The 20,146-nt window shown below is 48.4% G+C and overlaps 1 protein-coding gene across 1 annotated transcript; it reads right to left on the bottom strand.

Moving 5' to 3' along the window:
* Nucleotides 1-730: 730 nt before the first annotated feature.
* On the bottom strand, nt 731-20,097 carry STK11IP (serine/threonine kinase 11 interacting protein; the record flags this gene model as incomplete). Its single annotated transcript, XM_010285133.1, has 23 exons — nt 731-1,723; nt 2,039-2,265; nt 3,781-3,863; nt 4,351-4,435; nt 4,690-4,868; nt 5,060-5,157; nt 5,349-5,464; nt 6,921-7,415; nt 8,906-9,101; nt 9,822-9,932; nt 10,871-11,061; nt 11,218-11,583; nt 11,692-11,773; nt 12,078-12,245; nt 12,746-12,787; nt 13,858-13,947; nt 14,591-14,694; nt 14,879-15,008; nt 16,003-16,074; nt 16,283-16,390; nt 17,291-17,386; nt 17,698-17,772; nt 19,895-20,097. Coding segments are annotated over 23 exons (3,458 nt in total), but the record flags the coding sequence as incomplete, so codon positions are not given.
* Between the last annotated feature and the right edge of the window lie 49 nt (nt 20,098-20,146).

Genomic DNA, 20,146 nt, shown 5'->3' with positions numbered 1-20,146 from the left:
GTTGCAAACAGCTGCTGTACTCAGTATCCAAAGAAAACAGGCATCAGGTCAGTGAATAACAAATACATCTCTTTAATCAAGATCATCTCGACATAAACCAGAGGTTTTGTCACTAAACATTCAGCCATGGGAAAACTTGCCCTGAAACCGTGGGTTGAACACTCAGAGCAAGACGGAGACCTTACTCTGGGAAAAGCAGACATCAGTAAAGGTCCCTGTTTAGGGATATCAGATCCCACCTGGCAGCACCGTAATGCAACAGGTCCATTTCTGCTCACCCCCACAGGGCGCTTCAGTTGCACGGAAGCACCACACATGGCATCTTCACTAGGCAGGGCCCAGAGACCGGGCCAGGAAGCAACATTTTTTCAGCTGCATCTAACTCTGTGCAGGAAAGTTTGAGACAAGGCAAAGCCTAGTACAGGGAAGAACCTGGGGCAGATACTCCCACCTCCACCACAGCACCTGAGGGCAACTGTCACAGGAGAACACCACAACCAGTACCTGCTGTCAGTCTAATCCTGTCTGGGCCTTGTTCCTTGGTTGCTGCTTGGGAGACAGGCAGGTGGAGAAGATTAGTCTGCCATCAGCACCCACCCTGAACAGGATGGGGAGAATGGCTTGAACCCTCTGAGGTGTTGGGGAACTCTTGAGGCTTCTGGAAAGCTAGTATGCAAGACCTTACCGAGACATTACAGCAATGCAAGAGGATGAAACAAGGAAAACATGACAATTCAATAAATAGAAGCTTTTATTACAATAGAAAATAGTAAAACTCATGTTAAAATAGACTCTTGCTTTTGGACTGCTCAGAAAAGCCTAAGCCTCACTTTTACCTGCCAGTGCCCACCAGGGTCCTGAACCCTAAGCGATGAGCAACACATTTCTGTGCTAAGAGCTTCACAGCTCCTCCCTCCCCAGTGACAGTGAAAGACTACAGCAGCAGACTGAGCTGTGCCCTGCCAGGCAGGCAGGTGAGGGCTCTCTGTGGGGTTATTAGTACAACATGCCTCATCCCCTTGTGCAATCAGGCTCCTGTTTGAAGCAGGCAGCTTTAGGGAAGCTGTGGACAAGAGGGAGGGGGAGGAACAAAAAGGAAAAAAAAAAAAATCAGCAGCAGATAATGGCAGCTGTTCTGAGACAGCTAGGAAGGCAGCAAATACACCTGCTAGAAAGACCACAGCACCCAACTGCCTCTGGCCTGCTGTCTGCCTAGTACCACTGCATGTCCCACTGAACACGCTCTGGCCTGGCTCCCCTCTTCCTTCAGTGACACTCCATACGACCCTGAAGGAGACTAGCAGACACTGCCAAGTTAAAACTCTCCATAGCTTATGCAGTATTACAGGGAACACCCTCCACCTCCTCCTACCATGGCCAGCCCAGTGCTAGTGAGTGACTGTGCAGTCTGGCCCATCATGTGCTCCCCTCCTCCTCACCAAAAAGGGCCAGGGGCAAGAGTAGAGTAGAAAGCAGAGGCCACAGGACAGCAAGGTCAAATGGGAGTGGGAGACATTTGTGCACCGTTGCCAGCACAGCAGCACTCTTGACTCCAAGTCTCGCCTGCTTACAGCTGGCAAGCTCACTCCAGTCCCTCATACACAGCCTTCTGTAGTTTGATTGAGAACATCTCCTCCCAGGGCCCACGGATCCACTCCACCAGCTCTACCAGGAGCTCAGGGCACTCTGTGCGGATGTGCCAAGTGGTCTCCACCTTCAGCACCTGGGAGGGAGGAAAGAGAGGGAGGTAGATGAGCAGGGCCTAGCCTCAAAGGCACTGATCACCCCTGAGCTCCTATTCCCCAGCGCAGCTGCCAGCTCCTAAGTCACATCCTCATCCCTCTCTGCTGCCAGCAGTGGAAGTGTCCCTGCATGACTTTTGTACAGCAGCAATACGCTATGCTCCCCTGCCTCTGTGGTGCAAGGCCCTGGGTTAGGATGGGAGATGACAGCCCCAAGACCCTTGTGACAGGAACAGGATCCTGAGCACAATCCAGCCCCCAGCATACTGTGTGCCCCATGACCACCTCCTGGTTACCTCATCATAAAGCATCAGCTTGATGTCACAAGGACAGAGGCGATAGGTTATGACATTGCTAATACTGCTGATTGGCTGCTTCTCCTTCAACTGGATGTTGCTCCTAGGAGGCGTTTCTGCCTCATGGTCTTCATCCAAGGAGGGCTGCACCTGCCACTGGTGATTCTCCTCCAGCAGAAACAGCATGCTTCGGGTGCTCAGCAGGGTCACAGGGAAAGCAGATGCCCCTAAAAGGATACAAGGGAATAGAAGAGCCTTTGCTGAGAGCCTGAGTCACCACAGAACCAGCTTTGCTTTCCATTCCTCCCCTAGGGAAATCCTTTCCAGCAGCAGTAACTGGGTGAACAGCCTTATCCAGCTTCCTGACTTAGGGGGAGCAGGGTAGCTAAACGTGGCCAGGCTTGACCAGCTTATCCAAGCTCATTGCAGGAACATGCATATGAAAGACCACCACCCAGCAAGCCTTGTTCAGCCCATGTCCTCACGTGAGGCAAGAAAAGACGCTCGACCTCTTAAACAACACTTTACTACTCCTTGGTTAAAAGTCAGCAACGCCAGCTAAAAGGCCGCCTTTTTTGGTCTGAATTCGTCTGGCTGCAGATATCTTATGTTTGGAACAGAGAGCACACACATAAAGTTTAATACCAAGTTGGGATGCATCATAAGTATGGCAGGAAGCAAAGTAGTTTTGATAAACTGTAGGGAGCATAAATATCATCCAGCTGATTTCAGTGGATGCAAATGCAAAGCACTAGAACTTGGGAATAAATCAGATGCACAGAAATAGGGAACCACTAGCAGAACTGGCTGAGGTCACAGGGGATCACAAGCTGCTACAGCAACATGTTGCTTTTCTCGTCCCATCTCACTCTTGGGAATTAGTAGGAATATCAGAAATGGGATGTTTAATTAGTCCTGTCTACTTGGCAATGAGGCCTCAGGAACACAGCTGGAACTGTGTCCAGTTTTGGGCACCATACTCTAAAAAAGGAGAGAGCTGTAGAGTAAGAAAAATGTACTTTAAGTTCTCCCTCCCACAGGCTATTTGTTCAGCTTGAGGAGACCAATAAAGATAATTCCCACAGATTCCTTCTGATTTTGTTCTCTCACACCTGCCCTATGGCCAATGGTGAACAAGGGTGCAAGGGCAGTAACAAATTAGTCAGAATGTGATTAACAGTTAGGCTGCTTTTTTCAGTGTCCCAAGCTAAGAAGACACTGGAATTGTTCACTGAAGACTCAAATCCCAGGTTTAGCACATCTGGCCCTCAGCAAGCCCTGGAACAGCACTTGATGGGCTCCGGCAGGCTGCTGCTGTCCTACCATCTCAGGTTCCGGACACCTGCTTCTGTTTTCCCAAACAGAAGAGCTGTTCAGCTCCTCACACAAACTAGCTGTGTGTATGACCCCTCAGCTTTCCCTCAGCTCAGAGCAACAATCCAGCCCTTAGGTAACCTGCAGCTTTGGAGAAACCTAAGTTGCCACCAAATCTGGTGTGCAAGACCAACTGCTCGCTAAACCCTGGACTTCCATGCAGAAAAGGGCTGCAAGATTCACTGGCTATACAGGAAGCAGCATGCTGCTATCCTACACATCTCAACACCAAAAAAAAAAAAAAAAAAAAGAGCCCTCACCCATGCCCCCACCCCATCTCGCTGTGGAACAATAGCCCAGCTCTTTTCCCACAGACTGTATACCAAAAACACAAGCATATAAACAGATAGCACAGAGATCTCCTGTACCTTGGATCAGGTAGGCCAGCAGGTAGAAGAAAGAAGTGTCATCTGCAGCTGCAGAATCTGTGGTCTTGGAGTCCAGCAGAGGCCTGGAGGAGATACAACAGCACACTGACCAAGGAAGCACTCTGTTTCCAGTCTAGGTTTGCTGTGAGCTAGCTACTGTTCACTGTCCTCTTGGGGAAGGGAGGGACCCATCTCTTCCAGATGTTGCAAAATTCCACTCTCTCCTGTTACTCTGCCTACCACCTTGCCAGCTAGGAACCCAATGCTTCTTGCAAGGCAGGAGGCTGCCCTATGCCTCCCCCTTTTCCTCCCTCCATTATGTTCTGCTCAGATTCCTCCAGGAGAGCTGGAGTTGCCCTATCTGGCTCAGTCCATGACATTCCTTCACCTGCTCACCCCCTGTGCAGCAGGCACCTGAGCCAGCTGCCTTAAACCTGTAATGTAGGCCTGGCTGCCACTCCAGTGGTGCCTCCTCCTGTGCTGCCCTGTTTTGAGTACTATGCTTCCCTTGCTGGACAAGCAGACATCCTCTTCCATCTGAAACCCCAACCTCTCAGAGGCTGTTCTTACCATAGCCAGTGTTGTGGATTCATTTCCACAGTGGGGATTTCCGTCACCTTACTCCTGTGCTTAGCAGGCAGCTCTTGCATGAGATCTAAAGAGGAGGATAAGGTAGACATCTTTTATTGCAAGCCCAAGGGCAGTACATGAGAGCTCAGGATGGTTCTCTAGTCTACAGAAATGCACTGGAAGTTATGATGCCAGCAGAGTTCTCCCCAAACTTTTTTCTGAGCAGGAAAGAAGTGAATTTCCAACATATGTCCAACCACAGCTCTCCTGGTAGCTCTCCAAGAGCAAATCTCCCAAATCCTCTCCTCCCACCCACCCCCGCTACAGCTCTACTCTTACATGTCAGGGTCTGCAGGAACTGGTCACAGCAGCTTTGGTTCCGGATCAGCAGATTGTAGGAGGCTTTTGGGTTCTCAAACTCTATTTGCAAGCTCTGGTGGCAGAGTCCCACTTCCAGATGCGAAATATCGGACAGGTAGTGAGAGTCATTCTTCTTCAGCCAGTCTGCAGGTTGTCCCCTAATCACAGAGCACAGCCCTCAGCTGCAGCAGGCTGCCTCATCTCCTCTCCAACATGACATTGCAGCAGCAGGGTTTGCAAGAAGAGCCTTTGCATGTCACCACACCTCCAGGGTAAGGCTAGCAGAGGCTGGCACTACCCAGCACTCACAGCCTTGCTGCAAGATCTCACTTGCTACCATTCTCCTCACCTGATAGCCCCAGTGACTTCCAGCACATAAATCTTGAGATCAGAGGCAACCAGGATTGAAAGGAACTCTCCTTGTCGGCCAAACTTCACCACGACCACCTAGAGCACAGACAGGGCAGGTCATAGCACTGGCCTGCCCCTTGCCAGCCCACCCATGGAAAGGGCCGACTCAAACACACTTCAGCTCCCTTCACACCCCAGAGTCCCTGGGATGCCACTCCAGTGCAGAACTTGCAGGTTGGCAAGAAAGACAGCCAAGGAGCTGTAGGAGAAGTGCTGCGGGAGCTCACCTTGAGGAAGAACTGGAACTCCTCAGCATTCTCCTCAAAAACCTCCATATCCAGGTACAGCTTCAGGCGATGATCCACCGAACGGAAGTCCCTTGTGTTCAGGATGCCATTTACAGCTGAGGAGAGCAAAGGGTGGGATTAGCACTCTGCCCACTGACCAGCTGCTGCCCAAGCATGCAGACCGGCACCGGGGCAGCAGTGTCACCCTCTCTGCACGCCTGCTTCCATCAAGTTTCTCCTCAAGACAAAGGGTCAAAGGCAGGGCTTTCCAGGCCACAAGTCTCAGTGCGGAGACATGAGGGGACTTCATCACTCCAACACTTGTTTTTTCAGATATATATACAAAGCTTTGGTCTACCCCATCTTCAGTCTATGCTCAGCTGTTTGGTCACAAGAGGACACTGCTTTGCTGCCAGATTTGGCAGGAGGGAAATTCTTTATCACAAAGCCAGAAAGACATTTCTCGTTTCAGCTGGTGTCAGCTCAGGTCAAATTTTTAAACTCTGACTGTGATAAGGTTAAAGGGGACTAAGGAAGACACCAATAAAACTGCTTAAGAACATAATTAGGTTTGTCATGCAATTGTATGACCAAATAATTTATACAATAGCCACAATACTGCCTGAGAGTACGCACTTCCCAGCGGAGCCTGTTCTCCACCAGAAACACTATACTAATCATCAGCAGGAACATTTTCGGGGCTCAGTTTTAAACTGAAACAAGAGACCGCTTTACTTCTCACACTTCAGGTGTACAAGACTGAACATAGCAATCCTAAATACTAGTACTATACCAACTCCTCTTCAGAGGCACAACAGTCTTGAAAGGCTGGGGGAGATCTCTATACATCAAGACACATGGGTTTGCAAAATCAGGACTAGACTGCAGTTGCAGTAGAGTCAGTTGGTGGACTGGACCAGATAACCTCTGTAGTTCCTTTCCAACTTCAGTTATTCTGTAAATCACAAACTGGTGCGCAAACAAAAGCAGCCTGCTACATCAGAAATCCAAGGCCCTTCACAAAAAACATCTGTGGACCTCCTAGGAACTGCTATCTTGCACGATAGCCAGTGCACACAGTGGCTTCTGGACAGGCTTTGTCATCTAAAGATCACAAAGACCACTGAAGAATGCACAAGTAACTGTAGATCCACTAACCAGAGCCTCAAACACACCAGACTCACACTGCACTTAAGCCAGAGAATAAATACAGAGAAATTGTGCATGCTATACTCCAAAAGTAACACTCCAGCTGGCAGCTCACTGGTGCCACAGGAACCCAGTGTGTCTGTAACCAAGCAATGCAGCTCCCAGAACAAGACCCTATTACTCAGGGTCTGAGCAATTCTAGGGATTAGGAGCTGACTCAGTTTTCCCTACCTTCAGGCATAAGGATTGAAAAGAGAGGGGAATGAAAAACTCTGCTCCCAAGAACCATGGTCACTGCTGCTTATGCTTGATGACCCCCCTCCCCATTAAACAGGATGCAGTGCACCCTGCAAGCACCAGTGATAAAGCCCAACACCAAGCTGTGCACACCCCTAAACCCCTGCATGGCTCTTACATACTCACAGGGACTGAGATTCCATGTTTCCTCAGACTCTGAGTTCAAAGACAGCTGGGAAGGAGTTGGGCCATGAGAAACACTGTAACGGTAGCTCCCTATCAAGCTGCCCCCATTGGTGTCTGTGTGGCTGAGGGACAAGTATTGGCTCTTCATGTGCAGCTCCTGCTTCCTGCAGCCCCCATCTGAACTGCGGGAGCTGGAGTGGAGAGTGCCATCGTGCTCGCCACTCAGCTCTGGGGTCCTGGTGCTGTTGCTGGTGTCCATCTCCGAGCTGTCCTCCCCACCGATGTAGAACTTCCCACTCTCACTGGCCAGGGCAGGTGCTTCTTCCAGGCCCTCCTGCTGGCTGCCTCCATCCAGGACAGAGTCTGACAGGTCCTCACTCGTGCTGTCGGGGCCAGGTGGCAAATGTGTGCTGGAGCACACCTCTGAAGGCAGGATGACCACATGGTCACTGGAACAACTGGGACAGGCTATGGGCTCACCAGCTGCTGCAGCATCTGTGGAAGATTTCATCAGGGATAAAGAAAAATCAGAACAGCTCTCCCCTAACAAGATTTTATGGTTGTTTTTTTTCTCCTCTGCAAACCACAAAACATCCCTTTCAAAGTAGACGATAGTTATAGTCTGACTTGAGCAGCTTGTTGAGCAACTCTGTTCAGAACCATATCCTACACACCTGCCCCCCTCACAAATCAATGAGAAATTCTGGATCAGTTCCAACATCCACCTGAAATCGCTCAGCTCAGATTTAGGGTGACCAGTGTGTGCTGTAGTTGCAATCAAAACTACATCATGGCTTTGGCTCATGACTTTCCTCCACTTCATGTCCACAAGTGCTCACATAGAGTTTGAAGCCCAAGCTCATGACCTCCAACCTTCCTTAGCCACCTCCATCCCCAACTTGGTTTATCCTGCAGCCAGCCACACCACAAGCATGCAGTGTCCCTTCTCCAGCTGTCCTCATCCCTCCCGACCCCAATTTGTGATGCTCCCTTCACCCACACCACAGCAGACTCCCAGCTGGGTCTTGGGACTCCAACTACGCTGGCAGGGGAGAGAAAGTGTCGCAGGGTGGAGGAAAGTGCTGCAGGCAGGACAGCACTTCTGCTCGCACTGCAGTACTTTGATCCCAGGATACTTCATCAAATGAGCAGCATCTTCCGAGCTAAGGCTGGGCACTCACCACTTCAAACAGAAACTGAGCTTTGAAAAACTCAGCGATCAGAAGACGCCTATTCAGCGCTAGCCATGCCTCAGCTAAAACACCACATCTAGTTTCAAACACCCAAATGGAAAGAGTACAAAGGAGACCAGCAAGAATAACTGCATTGTATGAGATATGACTGACAAGCAAATTATCTAGGGAGTTGAACTTATTTAGTCTAGAGGACAGAAGACAGGACTAGTTGCGGGGAGAGAACAATGGCCCTCAAGTACAAAGAAAGGAATAAATCATTCCCCATAAGGGAAGCAAGAGTGGGCTTAAGATCACAGCCAGGGAAACCTAGGTTAAGGTTCTGGTGGTTTTTCTGCTATCTTACAGAGTTTTACCTGAAATACTGGAGAAGATTCCCCAGAAGCCTCTGTTAGCAAAAGCCCTTTAGAACAAATTAGTCTGTGGCAGAAATGGCCACAGTTTCAACAGGACAAGAGACTACATGACCTTTAACGACTCTCCCAGACTTCAGATTTCTGTGGACCATCTGCAGTTTCCAGCACCCCTATGTTCTCCCCAGACCCCAGGCCACCCACAACAGCGGTGCTGTTTGCTTAACCTTAAAACAGTGGCTTATTCCTGCTAGTGAACAAGGCAGGCTCTTCCCAGTCCAAGTGGGTCAAGTGAGAGTACATCCCGCAACAGGTTTTAATTCCAGTACAGCCAAGGCATCACCCTCTCCTATACATTCCATGCTCTGCACCACAGCTGCCATTCTGGCAGTCTGGCTGGGCATTAGCAAGCATCCATTTTCTGGGTACTACATCCTACCTTGATTTGAGGCAACTAGGGTCTCCAGGATTTTGGTGTCTCCAACCTCTGAAGAATAGGGACCTTGATGCCAGGGAGCCAGGGACTGCAAAAACTCCTGCTTGCATTTCAGGCACTGGAGCTTTGTGGATCCCTTTTCCTGGTCCTGATTTCGCCGATTCTCCTCAACAGCTGGGGACAACACTTCGAGGACACACTAGAAGTAGCAGCACAGGGAAAAGAGTGCTAGCAGGCAGCTAAAACCATCCTAATAAAATTGAGTCTCTCACATAAGCAAGTCTCCTCACATGCCTCATTACAGCATTTCAGAGTCCAAGGGGGATAGGGCCACTTTCCAGCTAACAGAGTACCACAGCCAGTCTGTGCAAGACTTGCCAAGGGCACAGAGCTTCACTGCAGAAGACCAAGAGAACCTGTTTTTACAGTTATGTGCTTTATATCTACATATTGACAACAGTACCTCGAGAAAAATACTTGGATTTGAGACCAGAGTCACTACAGCAGCTGCGCAAACCAGAGCTGCCACAGCACTGACACTCACTGTCCAGAGGCTAAGTACAGGATAGCACATCACTCAGCACCCAGGAAACATTATTGTTGCACATGCACAATACGTAAAGATTGCTAACTTGACCACTAACTTTTCTCCCCAAGAGGGAGAGAACTGCAAGGCTTTCTCCTTGAGAGCACCCTTTATGCTCCAGAAGCTTTGCTGCCCATGGCCATGCTCACAGGACCCTCCACAGGTCATTTGTGCAGCAGGATAAATCCTGAGCTGACAAGCCAGACATGGGCTGCCACAGGGCAGCAGATGCACATGTGCTCCAAGAACAGGGGCCCCGTGCTGGCTGGAAGAATTCAGTGTCTTCCAGTAACACTGCCCCCTCCCCAGGCTTCCCCCTCTAGCCTCCCCTACCTGTAGACACTGCTCTGGGCAGTCGTCGAGCACCACGTATTTGCGCTTCTGCCGGTCCTTGCGAATGTAGGTGAAGTGTAACGTGAGGACAGGGAAAACTCGCTCCAGGTCCTGCAGGAGACAGAAAACACCAGTTCTAGAAAGAGGGCACAGCATCCAGTATATACACTACATTTGTTTGCACTGGCTGAAACGTGGCCATACGAGCACTTCATTTAGTAAGCCCTAAGTACGCCTCCATAGCTGATAGCATTTGGCAGCCTGGTAAAATGGGCATTAATAAATAAAAAATAAAAAAAAAAAAAGCAGCTCATAAGCACTGAGGACAACACTAAGCATCAAGGCCCAGAACAAGCATTTAAAATAAAACACCTTTTCAGGAGGGCATTTCAGAAGAATATAAAGCCACAAATATTCAAGAGGTACAAGAGCAGGAATTAAAAATGAGTTGGAACTTTTGGGGAAAACAGTATTAGAGAAGTCCATGAACATATCCATGCACACATTGAATGTTAAAATCCTACCACGAGGAAAGAGAGATTTCCAAACTCCCTTTCTAAAGAACCACAAAAGCAAAATAGGGCTGGTAGTGCTGAAGCATACACCTAGAGTGGATGGAAAACCACCCACTGAGCTCTCAGTAGTTTTCTAAACATCACATTAGGCTCAGTGCTGCACTGTCTAAGAAAAAGTGCAACCAACAGTCTTCCAAGGCCAGTGAGGAATGGATGGGAAGGAGGTCTCCATTTCACTTAGGCTCCTCTTGAGAAGTCTCTCATTCCTGCGCACTGGAATAAGTCCAGCTGTTGTCTTTTTAACTCCAGCTTTGGAACAGAATTGGTGCTGGCTTCTGCTGCATTATTGCAGGTACTCTAAGCAACAGAGATGCTGTTAGACACACATGCATTGGGTGGAAGAGGTGTTCAATCAATCAGGCTTTGCAGGAGCTACGAAAAGACCTGCAGGGTACTCTGTCAGAAGCCCAAATCCAGAATGCTGGCCCATACAGGGAGTATGATGCCAAAGGCTCACACAGAGGCGTAACTCACCATCCTCTTCCAATTCATCTCGGAGGTCTCCACCTTCTGCAGGCATTTCAGCTCCAGCTTGTGGAGAACTCTGGCAGCCTTCAGTTCCACTTCAATCACATGCTTAGCTGTGACTCGCAGGAAGATCCAGTCTGGCTCTGGGTCCCCTTCACCTTCTATTTGGCTCACCAGCACTGGCTGACAAAGGTCCACTGCCAAACAAGAAACAGTACAGGTCTGCTTGGCCCAAGTCCTTAGAATTCCCACAATACTGGGCAGCACGATAAAGCTTCAGGGATATCACATTTGATTCACATATTTTATCATCACCCAAGCTCTCAAACACAGCAGTGAAGAGATCTGTTTACCTTCTGGCTTCTCCTCTTCTTCCTCCCCCAGCATTAGCTCATCTGCCTCCTCTTCTCCTCTCTGTTCTCCTTCCATAGGCTCATCCAGCCGTATTTCAGGCTCTTCCTCCTTCTCAGTATCATCCAAAGGAGAAGAGGATTCTTTCTGGGATACTTGGGGTTTTCCTTGCTCTGGGTCAGAACTCTCACTCTGTAAGTCCATTGCAGCAAGTCTCCCTGCGATGTCATCTGCAGAATGGCTACGACAGATGACAGGTGCTTGGTCATGCTCCTCCAGGTGTTTCTTGTACTGCAGCCAGTCAACACCAAAGCGATCTCTGAAGCTGTCCAAGCGCTTCATCTCCTTTTGATGCTGTAGGACCAGGCCTGCAGGGAGAAAACTTGGGAAATATGAAAATAGTCACCATGCCAGAGCACTCCTCTGACTGTGGGCAGTTCAGCTGCTGTGTTACAGAGGAAGAGGACAAGCCTCACCAGCAGAGAGAGGTAAAGCCTGGGGCTCATATTCTGTGTCACTGGGCTCCGAAATGCTCGCTCTGCGCACTTTGACTTTTCCCTGCAACAAACAGGATAAGAATAGTTGGGAGGCACCAGAACAACCAAAACAGCATCTGATGAGGGGCTCTGCCAAGCTGAAGGGTTCATAGCTGTTACAGTGCAGAAGCACACCATAAAACATTTGTCGCAGTATATCAAGACTGACATTAAGCTCAGCCTCTTCCTAACACACAGCAGCATAGAGGCTCACTATGACAGAGTCAGTACAAGACCACATCCCAGTGCACGAGGCTTTCACGCTGAGGCAGCCCCTTTATCCAACATGCCAGCTATGTGGTTAAGAAGCTATCTCAGTCCCAGACCTTGTTTTTCTTCCGAGGGAGCCTGACAGCCACATTCTCCGCTGGGGACTGACTGTCGCTGAAGTCTGCAGCACAGGAACTGTCCAGAGCACTGCGGTCCAGTGCAGTCTTCTCTGAGGTAGAAGTGTGGATGGACTGTGACACACTTTGCACAAGTCTTGGAAGGTGCTAAAGCCAAAAGAAGAGAACGCTGCCTGCTGAGTGCAAAGAGGAGACCAGGTAACCAAGCCACAACTCAGACTGACAACTTCCCTGCCCCTCACCCCAACCTTTCATCATCTCATTTGAAGTGGTGACAACAGATCGTGCCTGGTTGACTGGATTGTTTATTATGACCACTCTGATTTAACTCAATCTCTGACTTTCTTAAAAACAGCAGATGGGAAACTGATAACTGTTTGTTTTGCTGACATGTAATTCAAGTGTCAAGTACCAGATAGTACCCAAAAAGGAAACAGGCAAGGCTCCAAGTTCTGCAAGGCTGCGTAGGACAGAATAAGTTACACTGGCCAGTCCCAACAATTACTAGGAATCAGCATGGACTGAGCCAAAACGAACTGTGTCAAAGGCAGCCCATACTAATTTAATGGGTCACATGACAATGCAAAAACATGTCAGAGTTCCCACTCCCAAAGCTAATAAGATCAGTTTACAGCAATTGTACTCACCATTACGTCCGAGGAAGAGAGTGGCTCCCCGTCCAAGAGGAACTGTAATTAGAGATCCATTTACAGTCAGATTCCATTTGGCTGGCACATACCCAGGACAACAATCTGCTGTCCCCTATTCCCCTTCAGGGTACCCTAGGGTTGGGATCCCTGGCACAAAACTGCAAAGACTATCAGAAACTACCCTGTTCCTGCCTATCCATCACTCCTTTAATTGTAGCTACCTGACCTAATAGCACATAAGGCCAGAAAGGAGCATTGTAGTTTTCCTGTTTACAGACTTTACAACTCCCAGAAATGTATCCAAGACAGTTCAAGGAAGAGATTGACAAAGACAACTCACAAATTGTTTTGAGAGGTACTCACTTTCATCTCAAAGCTTGTACCCTACTTCTAGACTGAGTCTACCTAGCTTCCAGTAACTTGAGCTCGGTGAAAGGGTGTTCCAAGATGCAGTTTGAATACAATGAATCCAGCCATTTGCCATTTATATGAAGGGCGGATCAGCTCTGGAACACCTCTGATCCTTCGCAAACAAGTTTACTTTGCTAAATTGCCAGAACACTGTCTTTGCTGGCTTCTTTATTTAAAATCAGATTACCAAGAATTGACCTAAGCACCAGAGTGCAAAGGAGACGGAAAAGGTTAAGCCTAGCTGAGAGCAGAGTTATGGGGAGAAACAAAGAGGTGGCCACGGCTGCCCAAGTAGTGTGTAATTACGCAGGGTGAGCCAAGACAGTGAGTTCCTTCTTTGCAAAGCCCAGCTACATAGTCACTATCTAGCAGGAACAGAGTAAAGTTTTGGGACCACCAGTGAGCAAAACTGATGAAGTAGACAGTGACGATGTATGAAGATCTGAGATCTTGCAAACCTGAGATCAGTATTCAACTCTGTCTGCCCTGGCCAGCACACCACATAAAAATTTAAGGATAAACTACTCTACCTAAAAAAAAATCCCAACAAAAAAAACCCTCCACAAAACAATCACTACTGTTACATCACCAAAATGAATTTTCATGTTTATGAAGTTCTTTCTCCTCATTTGACCCTGACCATCAGAACACCCTGCACCTACAACAGCAAGGGCAGAAGGCATGTCGCTAATACTCACATTGGAGGAGGCTGCCCTGGGAGACACATGTGCAAGGGTTGCAGATCGGTGGTTTCGATGGAACCATAATGGGTTTCCCTCTAAATGCAGCTGGGTGGGGGAAATAGAGAAATTGTTATTAGAAGCAATATTCTATACCCTGGACTAATCTGCCTGCAGGCCCCAGACTTTCTCTCCGCCTCAGGAAATATACTTGCAGTGGAACGGTGATCAAGCCAGGAGAGGACTAAGCCTTTACAATGCTTCCTGAAATTCGTTCAGCATATTTGCTGAAGGAAATTAAAGTACTCCCTACTCATGCACCTAAATCATTAGGAGTTTTTTCAGTACTGACTCTGACCAGTGTTGAAAGAACAGTCCTTTGCAGGCTACCTTCCTTCACAAGCACTACAGTGCCTGCAGTCATCCTCCTTCAGACTTCTCTGAACACACAAATCCACAACAGGATTAGCAGAGGATCTTTACTGAACTTGACAGTGTTAAAATCGGAAAGGAGGAGCAAGGAGGTGGGGATGAATATATGGAAAAAGGTTAACTTGAGCAGGGCTCACTGAAAATGAAGGCTGAAATACAGGTGTCTCTCCAAGGTTCCCTCATCAGCTTCCTGCGTTAAAATTAAATGCTCAAGAGTTGAACTGATCTTTCAAAACTCTCTCCTTACTACAGAGTCTCCACCTTATACCCCCTGACCATGACATACCTAATCTCCCAACCCAGCAGGCTTTGTGCTTACTTTTTTTACATAGTGCAGAGTGGACAATGGTGCCAGCTGGGCATGTTCCAGCAGCAGGTTATAGGCCACATCCAGGTGCTGCAGATTCACTAGCTGTTCAACCCCTGCAAATAAAGCAAGAAGCCATCAGCATGCTAGAAGATATAACTTAGGAAACTCCCACCTACCCCACTCCCCCAAAACTGAACCCTAGTAAAAATAGCTGTGCCCAAGATTTCAAGTTCTGTTCCTCCTCAAGGAAGAGAGAAAGGCCTTAAACTCAGAAATGCTCCTCCCTTGTGGGCTCACCATTAATGCTGTCAAGTTCATTGTTGCGCAGGATCAGAGTCACCAGCTTGGATCGGCTGAAGATACCAAGGTTTGGCACCTTGGACAGGAAGTTATAAGCCAGATTGAGGTATTCCAGTTCTGTAAGGGTCTGTTCAGAGAGGAAAGCAGCAGCGGATCAATTGGGACCTTATAAGGCTCAAAGCCTGACACTGGACTCAAGACAGAGCACTAGCCCCTACCATTCTCTCCATCCCACCAACATCACCTAACAAGTGAGTTTCTCAAGACTATTTCTGCAGCAAGACTTTGACATTCACATTTGGAGTGGTTTGTCTAGGGGCACTCAGTATGATCTAACTGCTTCACAAAATTCACTAGGAGCAGCTTTCTCCTCCCTCATCAACTTCAATGGAACACAGGAAGGGCCTGGACCCCCTGCCTCAGAAAAAGGGCTCAACTACCAAAAGACGACTGTTCTTACTTTTCCAAAGATGATGGTGAATGATATATTGTGAGCCCCACCAACTCCATGAAAAGCTGTTTCATTGCTTCTCTTAAAAGAAGCATATCTAGCCCAGCAGAGCATGGGTTTCAGTGCCATTCTCCAGATGCACATGCCACTGCGATGGACTACCATCTTTCTAAAGTAACTGACAGGAGATTTCTGAGAGTGAGAGGGAAATCCTACTGGTAGTCTGAACAAACCAAACAGCAAGTCTCTACAGCCCCATACCTGGCTACGTAATTCTAACCTGCTGCACAGATTACAGCGAAGTCTCTTCCACAATGGAGTGCACACTGCATGTGTCACTGTATACACAGTGTACACTGTATGTGTCACTGTATTTATCACTCAGCCACACTGGAGTGCCAAACGATACACAGTGACACATACAGCTAACTTTCCTGTCTTAGAGCGGATGAGGAACACTGCCTTCTTTGTCTCAGTGTCACAGGGCCTGCACATACAGGACCACAGTTTCAAGGCTGCAAGCACTGGTTGTAAATCACATGCCTGCTGGGCCACATCTCCAATTTCTTTTGTTATGCTTCACCGTGCAAGCACATGGTCAATGATGACAGCACTTCATAAGTGTCCTCTCCATATGAGGAAACTCCAGTGCTCAGCTTAAGATACTCACCGTTAAATAGTGCTCACAATCCTGGATCTTGTTGTGACTCAAATCCAAGATTCTCAGAGCATTCAGTAATTGCTGAAGGACAAAAAAGGTACTAGATCAGACCCTACAAATGTCTCTACAGCAGCATGGAAACCCCATCCTGCTGGGAGAGGCCAGCAAAATTAACACTGCCCACTGACTCCCACTCAGACCTAGCAGCATCAGTAAAGGAGTGCCCAGTTCTTGGCTGTGATCATCTCCTCTCTTCCCCTCAGTCATGCAGGAAGGATGCCCCACTCACCAGTGAGTCATCCAAGGCAGTGATTGAGTTATAGCTGAAGTTCACAGTCTGCAATTCCAACCATGGGAGAGCACAGCTCAGATCTCCACCACATGCTGAAATGATTTCCTAGGAAGAAGTGAGGAGCCATTCCTTGGTGAGTACTAGCTGTTACAGTAACAGGAGAACAGTTAGTCTAGAACAAGGCTGACATATTGTGCCTTATGTCACTTTATGTCACTAATTCAAGTATTTGGAAGTGGTGGGAATTCCATCACTAGATATTTAGAAAGAAGGGGAGATGCTTTTGCTTCCTACACTCACGTGGTAATAGTTAACCTAACATGTTACAATTTGTAGGCTCTGAACACTAAGTGCAAAGATTCATGCTAACAAAACTTTTTTCAGACCTCCATCAAAGCACAGATGCAGAAGATGCAAACGCCCTGGCCAAACAACTTGTGCTCTGGCAGACAAAAGAACCTCTCAAAGCACTCCCTACCAGCCGCTCCTGTTCCCCAGCAGGCAGCTGCTTCTGTACCACAGACAGAAGCCCAGAGCCCCACAGCTAGCACAGCCCATGCTACTCAGTTCTCCGTGGCTGCAGCTTGCCTTCATGTCTCAGAAACCTGCTGGGCACCAGTGCGGAAAAGACACTAGGGCATAGCATTCTCTCTGACAATTAGCTCTAATTTAAGAATGCTGAGGTACAATGAAATGTACCTCAACCAGCTGCAGGCCTTTGAATGTGGAAACAGGCAGACACATGGAACAGTCAGACCTAGCTGATATGAATATTGTCCAGAGCCAGAAATTCTCAAGCCGCTAAAAAGGAGACTACAGAGCCCACATGTATCCAACCTGAGTCAGAAGTAGGACCCCAGAACAGAGAAGGGAGAAAAAGCCACATACAACAAAGATTGGTAAGATGTTTAATGTTGTCTCCCACATCCTCCCTGTTTGAAGGGCTGTAGGATCAAGACACCTTTCTCTGACAGTTTTCCCCATGAGCTGTGTAAGGACACTCACCTCCAGTGTACTGATACATTTGCAACAGGTTAGAGATTCCAGCTGAGAATAGACAAATCGCAGTCCCCGGAGGCAGTGTGGAGGGACAGACCTCAACTGCAGCAGTTATGAGAAGGTAAGGACAACACACATCAAAATATTACAGTGTAAGAGCAGCTGCCATCCCAGGCCCATCTCTGCAAGGGATCTCCCATTTCCCTGCTGGACCCTCCCTCCCTAACACTCCAGACTTTGCTCATATCCAAACTGCACCCCAAGCAAGTGTTGTAGGAGTTTAGACTTTGCCTTCTAGGAAAGCCACAAAAGCCTACCCAGTTTTTAGGAGTACAGGCATTCTGCAGCCACAAAACTAACTCAAAAAAAGCCAAACAGCAAGACTCAAAGGCAGTTCTGCCTCCTATACTTACTTCCAGGTGCCGGAGGGACTTGAAAGGGAAGATCTTCACAGCAGATTGCAAAACACAGTTTGGAACATGAACGAGCTAGAGAAATCAGAAAAGAAGTCTCATGTCAACCTCAATTTGTGCTGCAATACCACCCTCCATGTGCACCAACTGCAGCACCTTGAACAGGCCTCTGCTCCAGCTCGGGTGTTCACTAACAGGCTCTCCCCCAATGCTGTTATTGGCACTGTCCCCTAGCCCCAGAGTTCAACAGAGGTCAAAGAGACAAGCATGTTAGGCAGCACAAGACCACAAGAAAAGACTCCTTTTCTTCTCCCCTGCCCACATGGCTTCGCCACTTTCAAAACCACAGAGAAGTCTGACAGCTGGATTCCTCACCAGCCACCACTAGCAAATCTACTAAATAAAGACAAATCTAACTGCTGGAGCTATGTTTATCGAGCAACTGAGCTAAACTAGCACACTGGTGGGAGGTGTGCATGTGCATTTCACTAGAACAGGCCAAATAAGGCAAATCACAAGCACATACAATGGAAAACAGAGGGTTGTTTTTTTTTAAACAGCTAAACACCGTTAGCATTAGACTGAGGTACCTGTAAACCTCCTCTTTGCATTCTGTAGTGCAGTCACAGGCTCCTTCACCACAGGGTAGGTTAGGCTGTGTTCATGTACCACAACGCAGCTTATTAAATCTAGCTTCTTATGCTTTCTACGGACAGTGCATTAACAGTATTTCAGTCCAAGTGAATAATGAAGTAGTTAATGCTCCCACCACAGACAGCAGAGTACAACTGGAGAGACCCTCTCTGCCAGCTACATCCCTGTTCATGCAGAAGTGACTCATCAGGTGCAGGACAGACATCCCAAGGCCTCGTCACCACTAGTGCTTCCAGTTAGAGCCCTGGTGGTGATGAATCACTGCCCACTACTTGCCAGCACTACTGCAGCACATTGAACAGGACCATTTGTAGGGGAAGCTTGCATTGTGAAGCTCTGATGATCAGTTTTAGCAAAGTTTATTTCAGATGCCATCCTTGCTCTATGTCCTGACAGTCATCTCCTACTCTCTTCTTCCTCCACTGTCTTAAGAATCTGAACAAGCCGATATAAATCATTAGTTTCTCCAAGCAAATCAGTTACTGCACCACAATCGGTAGCTTCCCCTTCTTTACAGACTTGTTACAGAAAAAGCCCATTTTTTGGTTAACACAACCACTCACCCCAACATCCTCCTGACTGCAGTGTCTCTCCCTCCCTCCTCCTGACAGGGGACCTCTGTTCCTCCACAGTCTCTGGCCCCCGCTCTGATCTCAACCTTCAGCACTGCCATAAAACCCTCCCAACAACATTCAGGTAATCTCTCCAATCTGTCTCATACAGAAAACACTATTAAAGATATCACAGTTCATAGTGCTCAGCCACAACAGCTCCTGAGCAACACTGGGACCTAAAAACAGCTGTTAATTCCCCTTCCCCTTTCAGGCCCATTTCTCCCTTACTGCCCTCCCAGCAGCGCCCCAGTGCCAAGTATAATCATGTGCAGCCTTGTAACACATACCACCTTTCAAAAAGCCTTCTGAAGAATCCCTAGCTCTATACTTTTCTTTCTATTACAGCCTTCTTAAAATTCATGCGGACACATTACTAGCAATCTCCTGTATGTGAAACGGATCAGCCAGAACCACTGCCCAGGCAGGAACATGTAAAATTCAGAAATAAGCAGCAGAAAGTCTCAGAGTAGTGGGTGTATACAACTTATAACTGCTCTGCTCAAATACCCCGGCTCTGCTGCCTCATGCAGATCAATCATCAGTCAGGGAGCACTCAGCCGTGCTCAGCTGCCAGATACTGCCTGAATTGCTCAAGCGTTTCAGGAAATAATAATTTTCCCAACAATGTCAACACCTTACCAAGGTCAGAACATAATTAACCCCTGCTGCCCCTGTTTTAAACTCTGAAAAACTTTCCACTGAGTTGAATGGCTGATCCTAGATGAAGTAGCTACAAGCCATCATGCTGAACTATGACTCCATGCAACAGCTCTGCGAGAGGTATCCAAGCCACACAGCATGCACATAAGATGGAGGTAATGGGCACCAAAGGAGGCCACTCTGAAGGAGGTAGCTGTGCCTGCCACCTCCACTGGCTGGCCTTGCAGTACCCCCGTCCCCTCACATCCCCGACCATGGTAGGTACGGACCTTCAAGGAGTGAGTCTTCTGCAGGACGTCAAAGAGGAACTGTGCCTGGAGGATGGCGGCGGTCTCGGCGGGGTGCGAGGGCAGTGCCACGAAGCCCCGGTTCTGGTTGCGCGAGCCCAGGTGCTGCTCGAAGACCTGCGTGAGGTGCTGCAAGGTGGGGGTGAGCAGTGTCAGCGTGCTGGAGCCGTCCAGGACGAGGTCCCCTGCAGGGAAGGGGAAGGACGGGCCGGCCGTGAGTCCTGCTGCCCCCAC

The sequence above is a fragment of the Phaethon lepturus genome, unplaced genomic scaffold (assembly GCF_000687285.1).
Source record: "Phaethon lepturus isolate BGI_N335 unplaced genomic scaffold, ASM68728v1 scaffold41734, whole genome shotgun sequence".
NCBI lineage: Eukaryota > Metazoa > Chordata > Aves > Phaethontiformes > Phaethontidae > Phaethon > Phaethon lepturus.
Note: the sequence above shows the minus strand (reverse complement) of the source record. Positions and strands in the feature narration are given on the sequence as shown.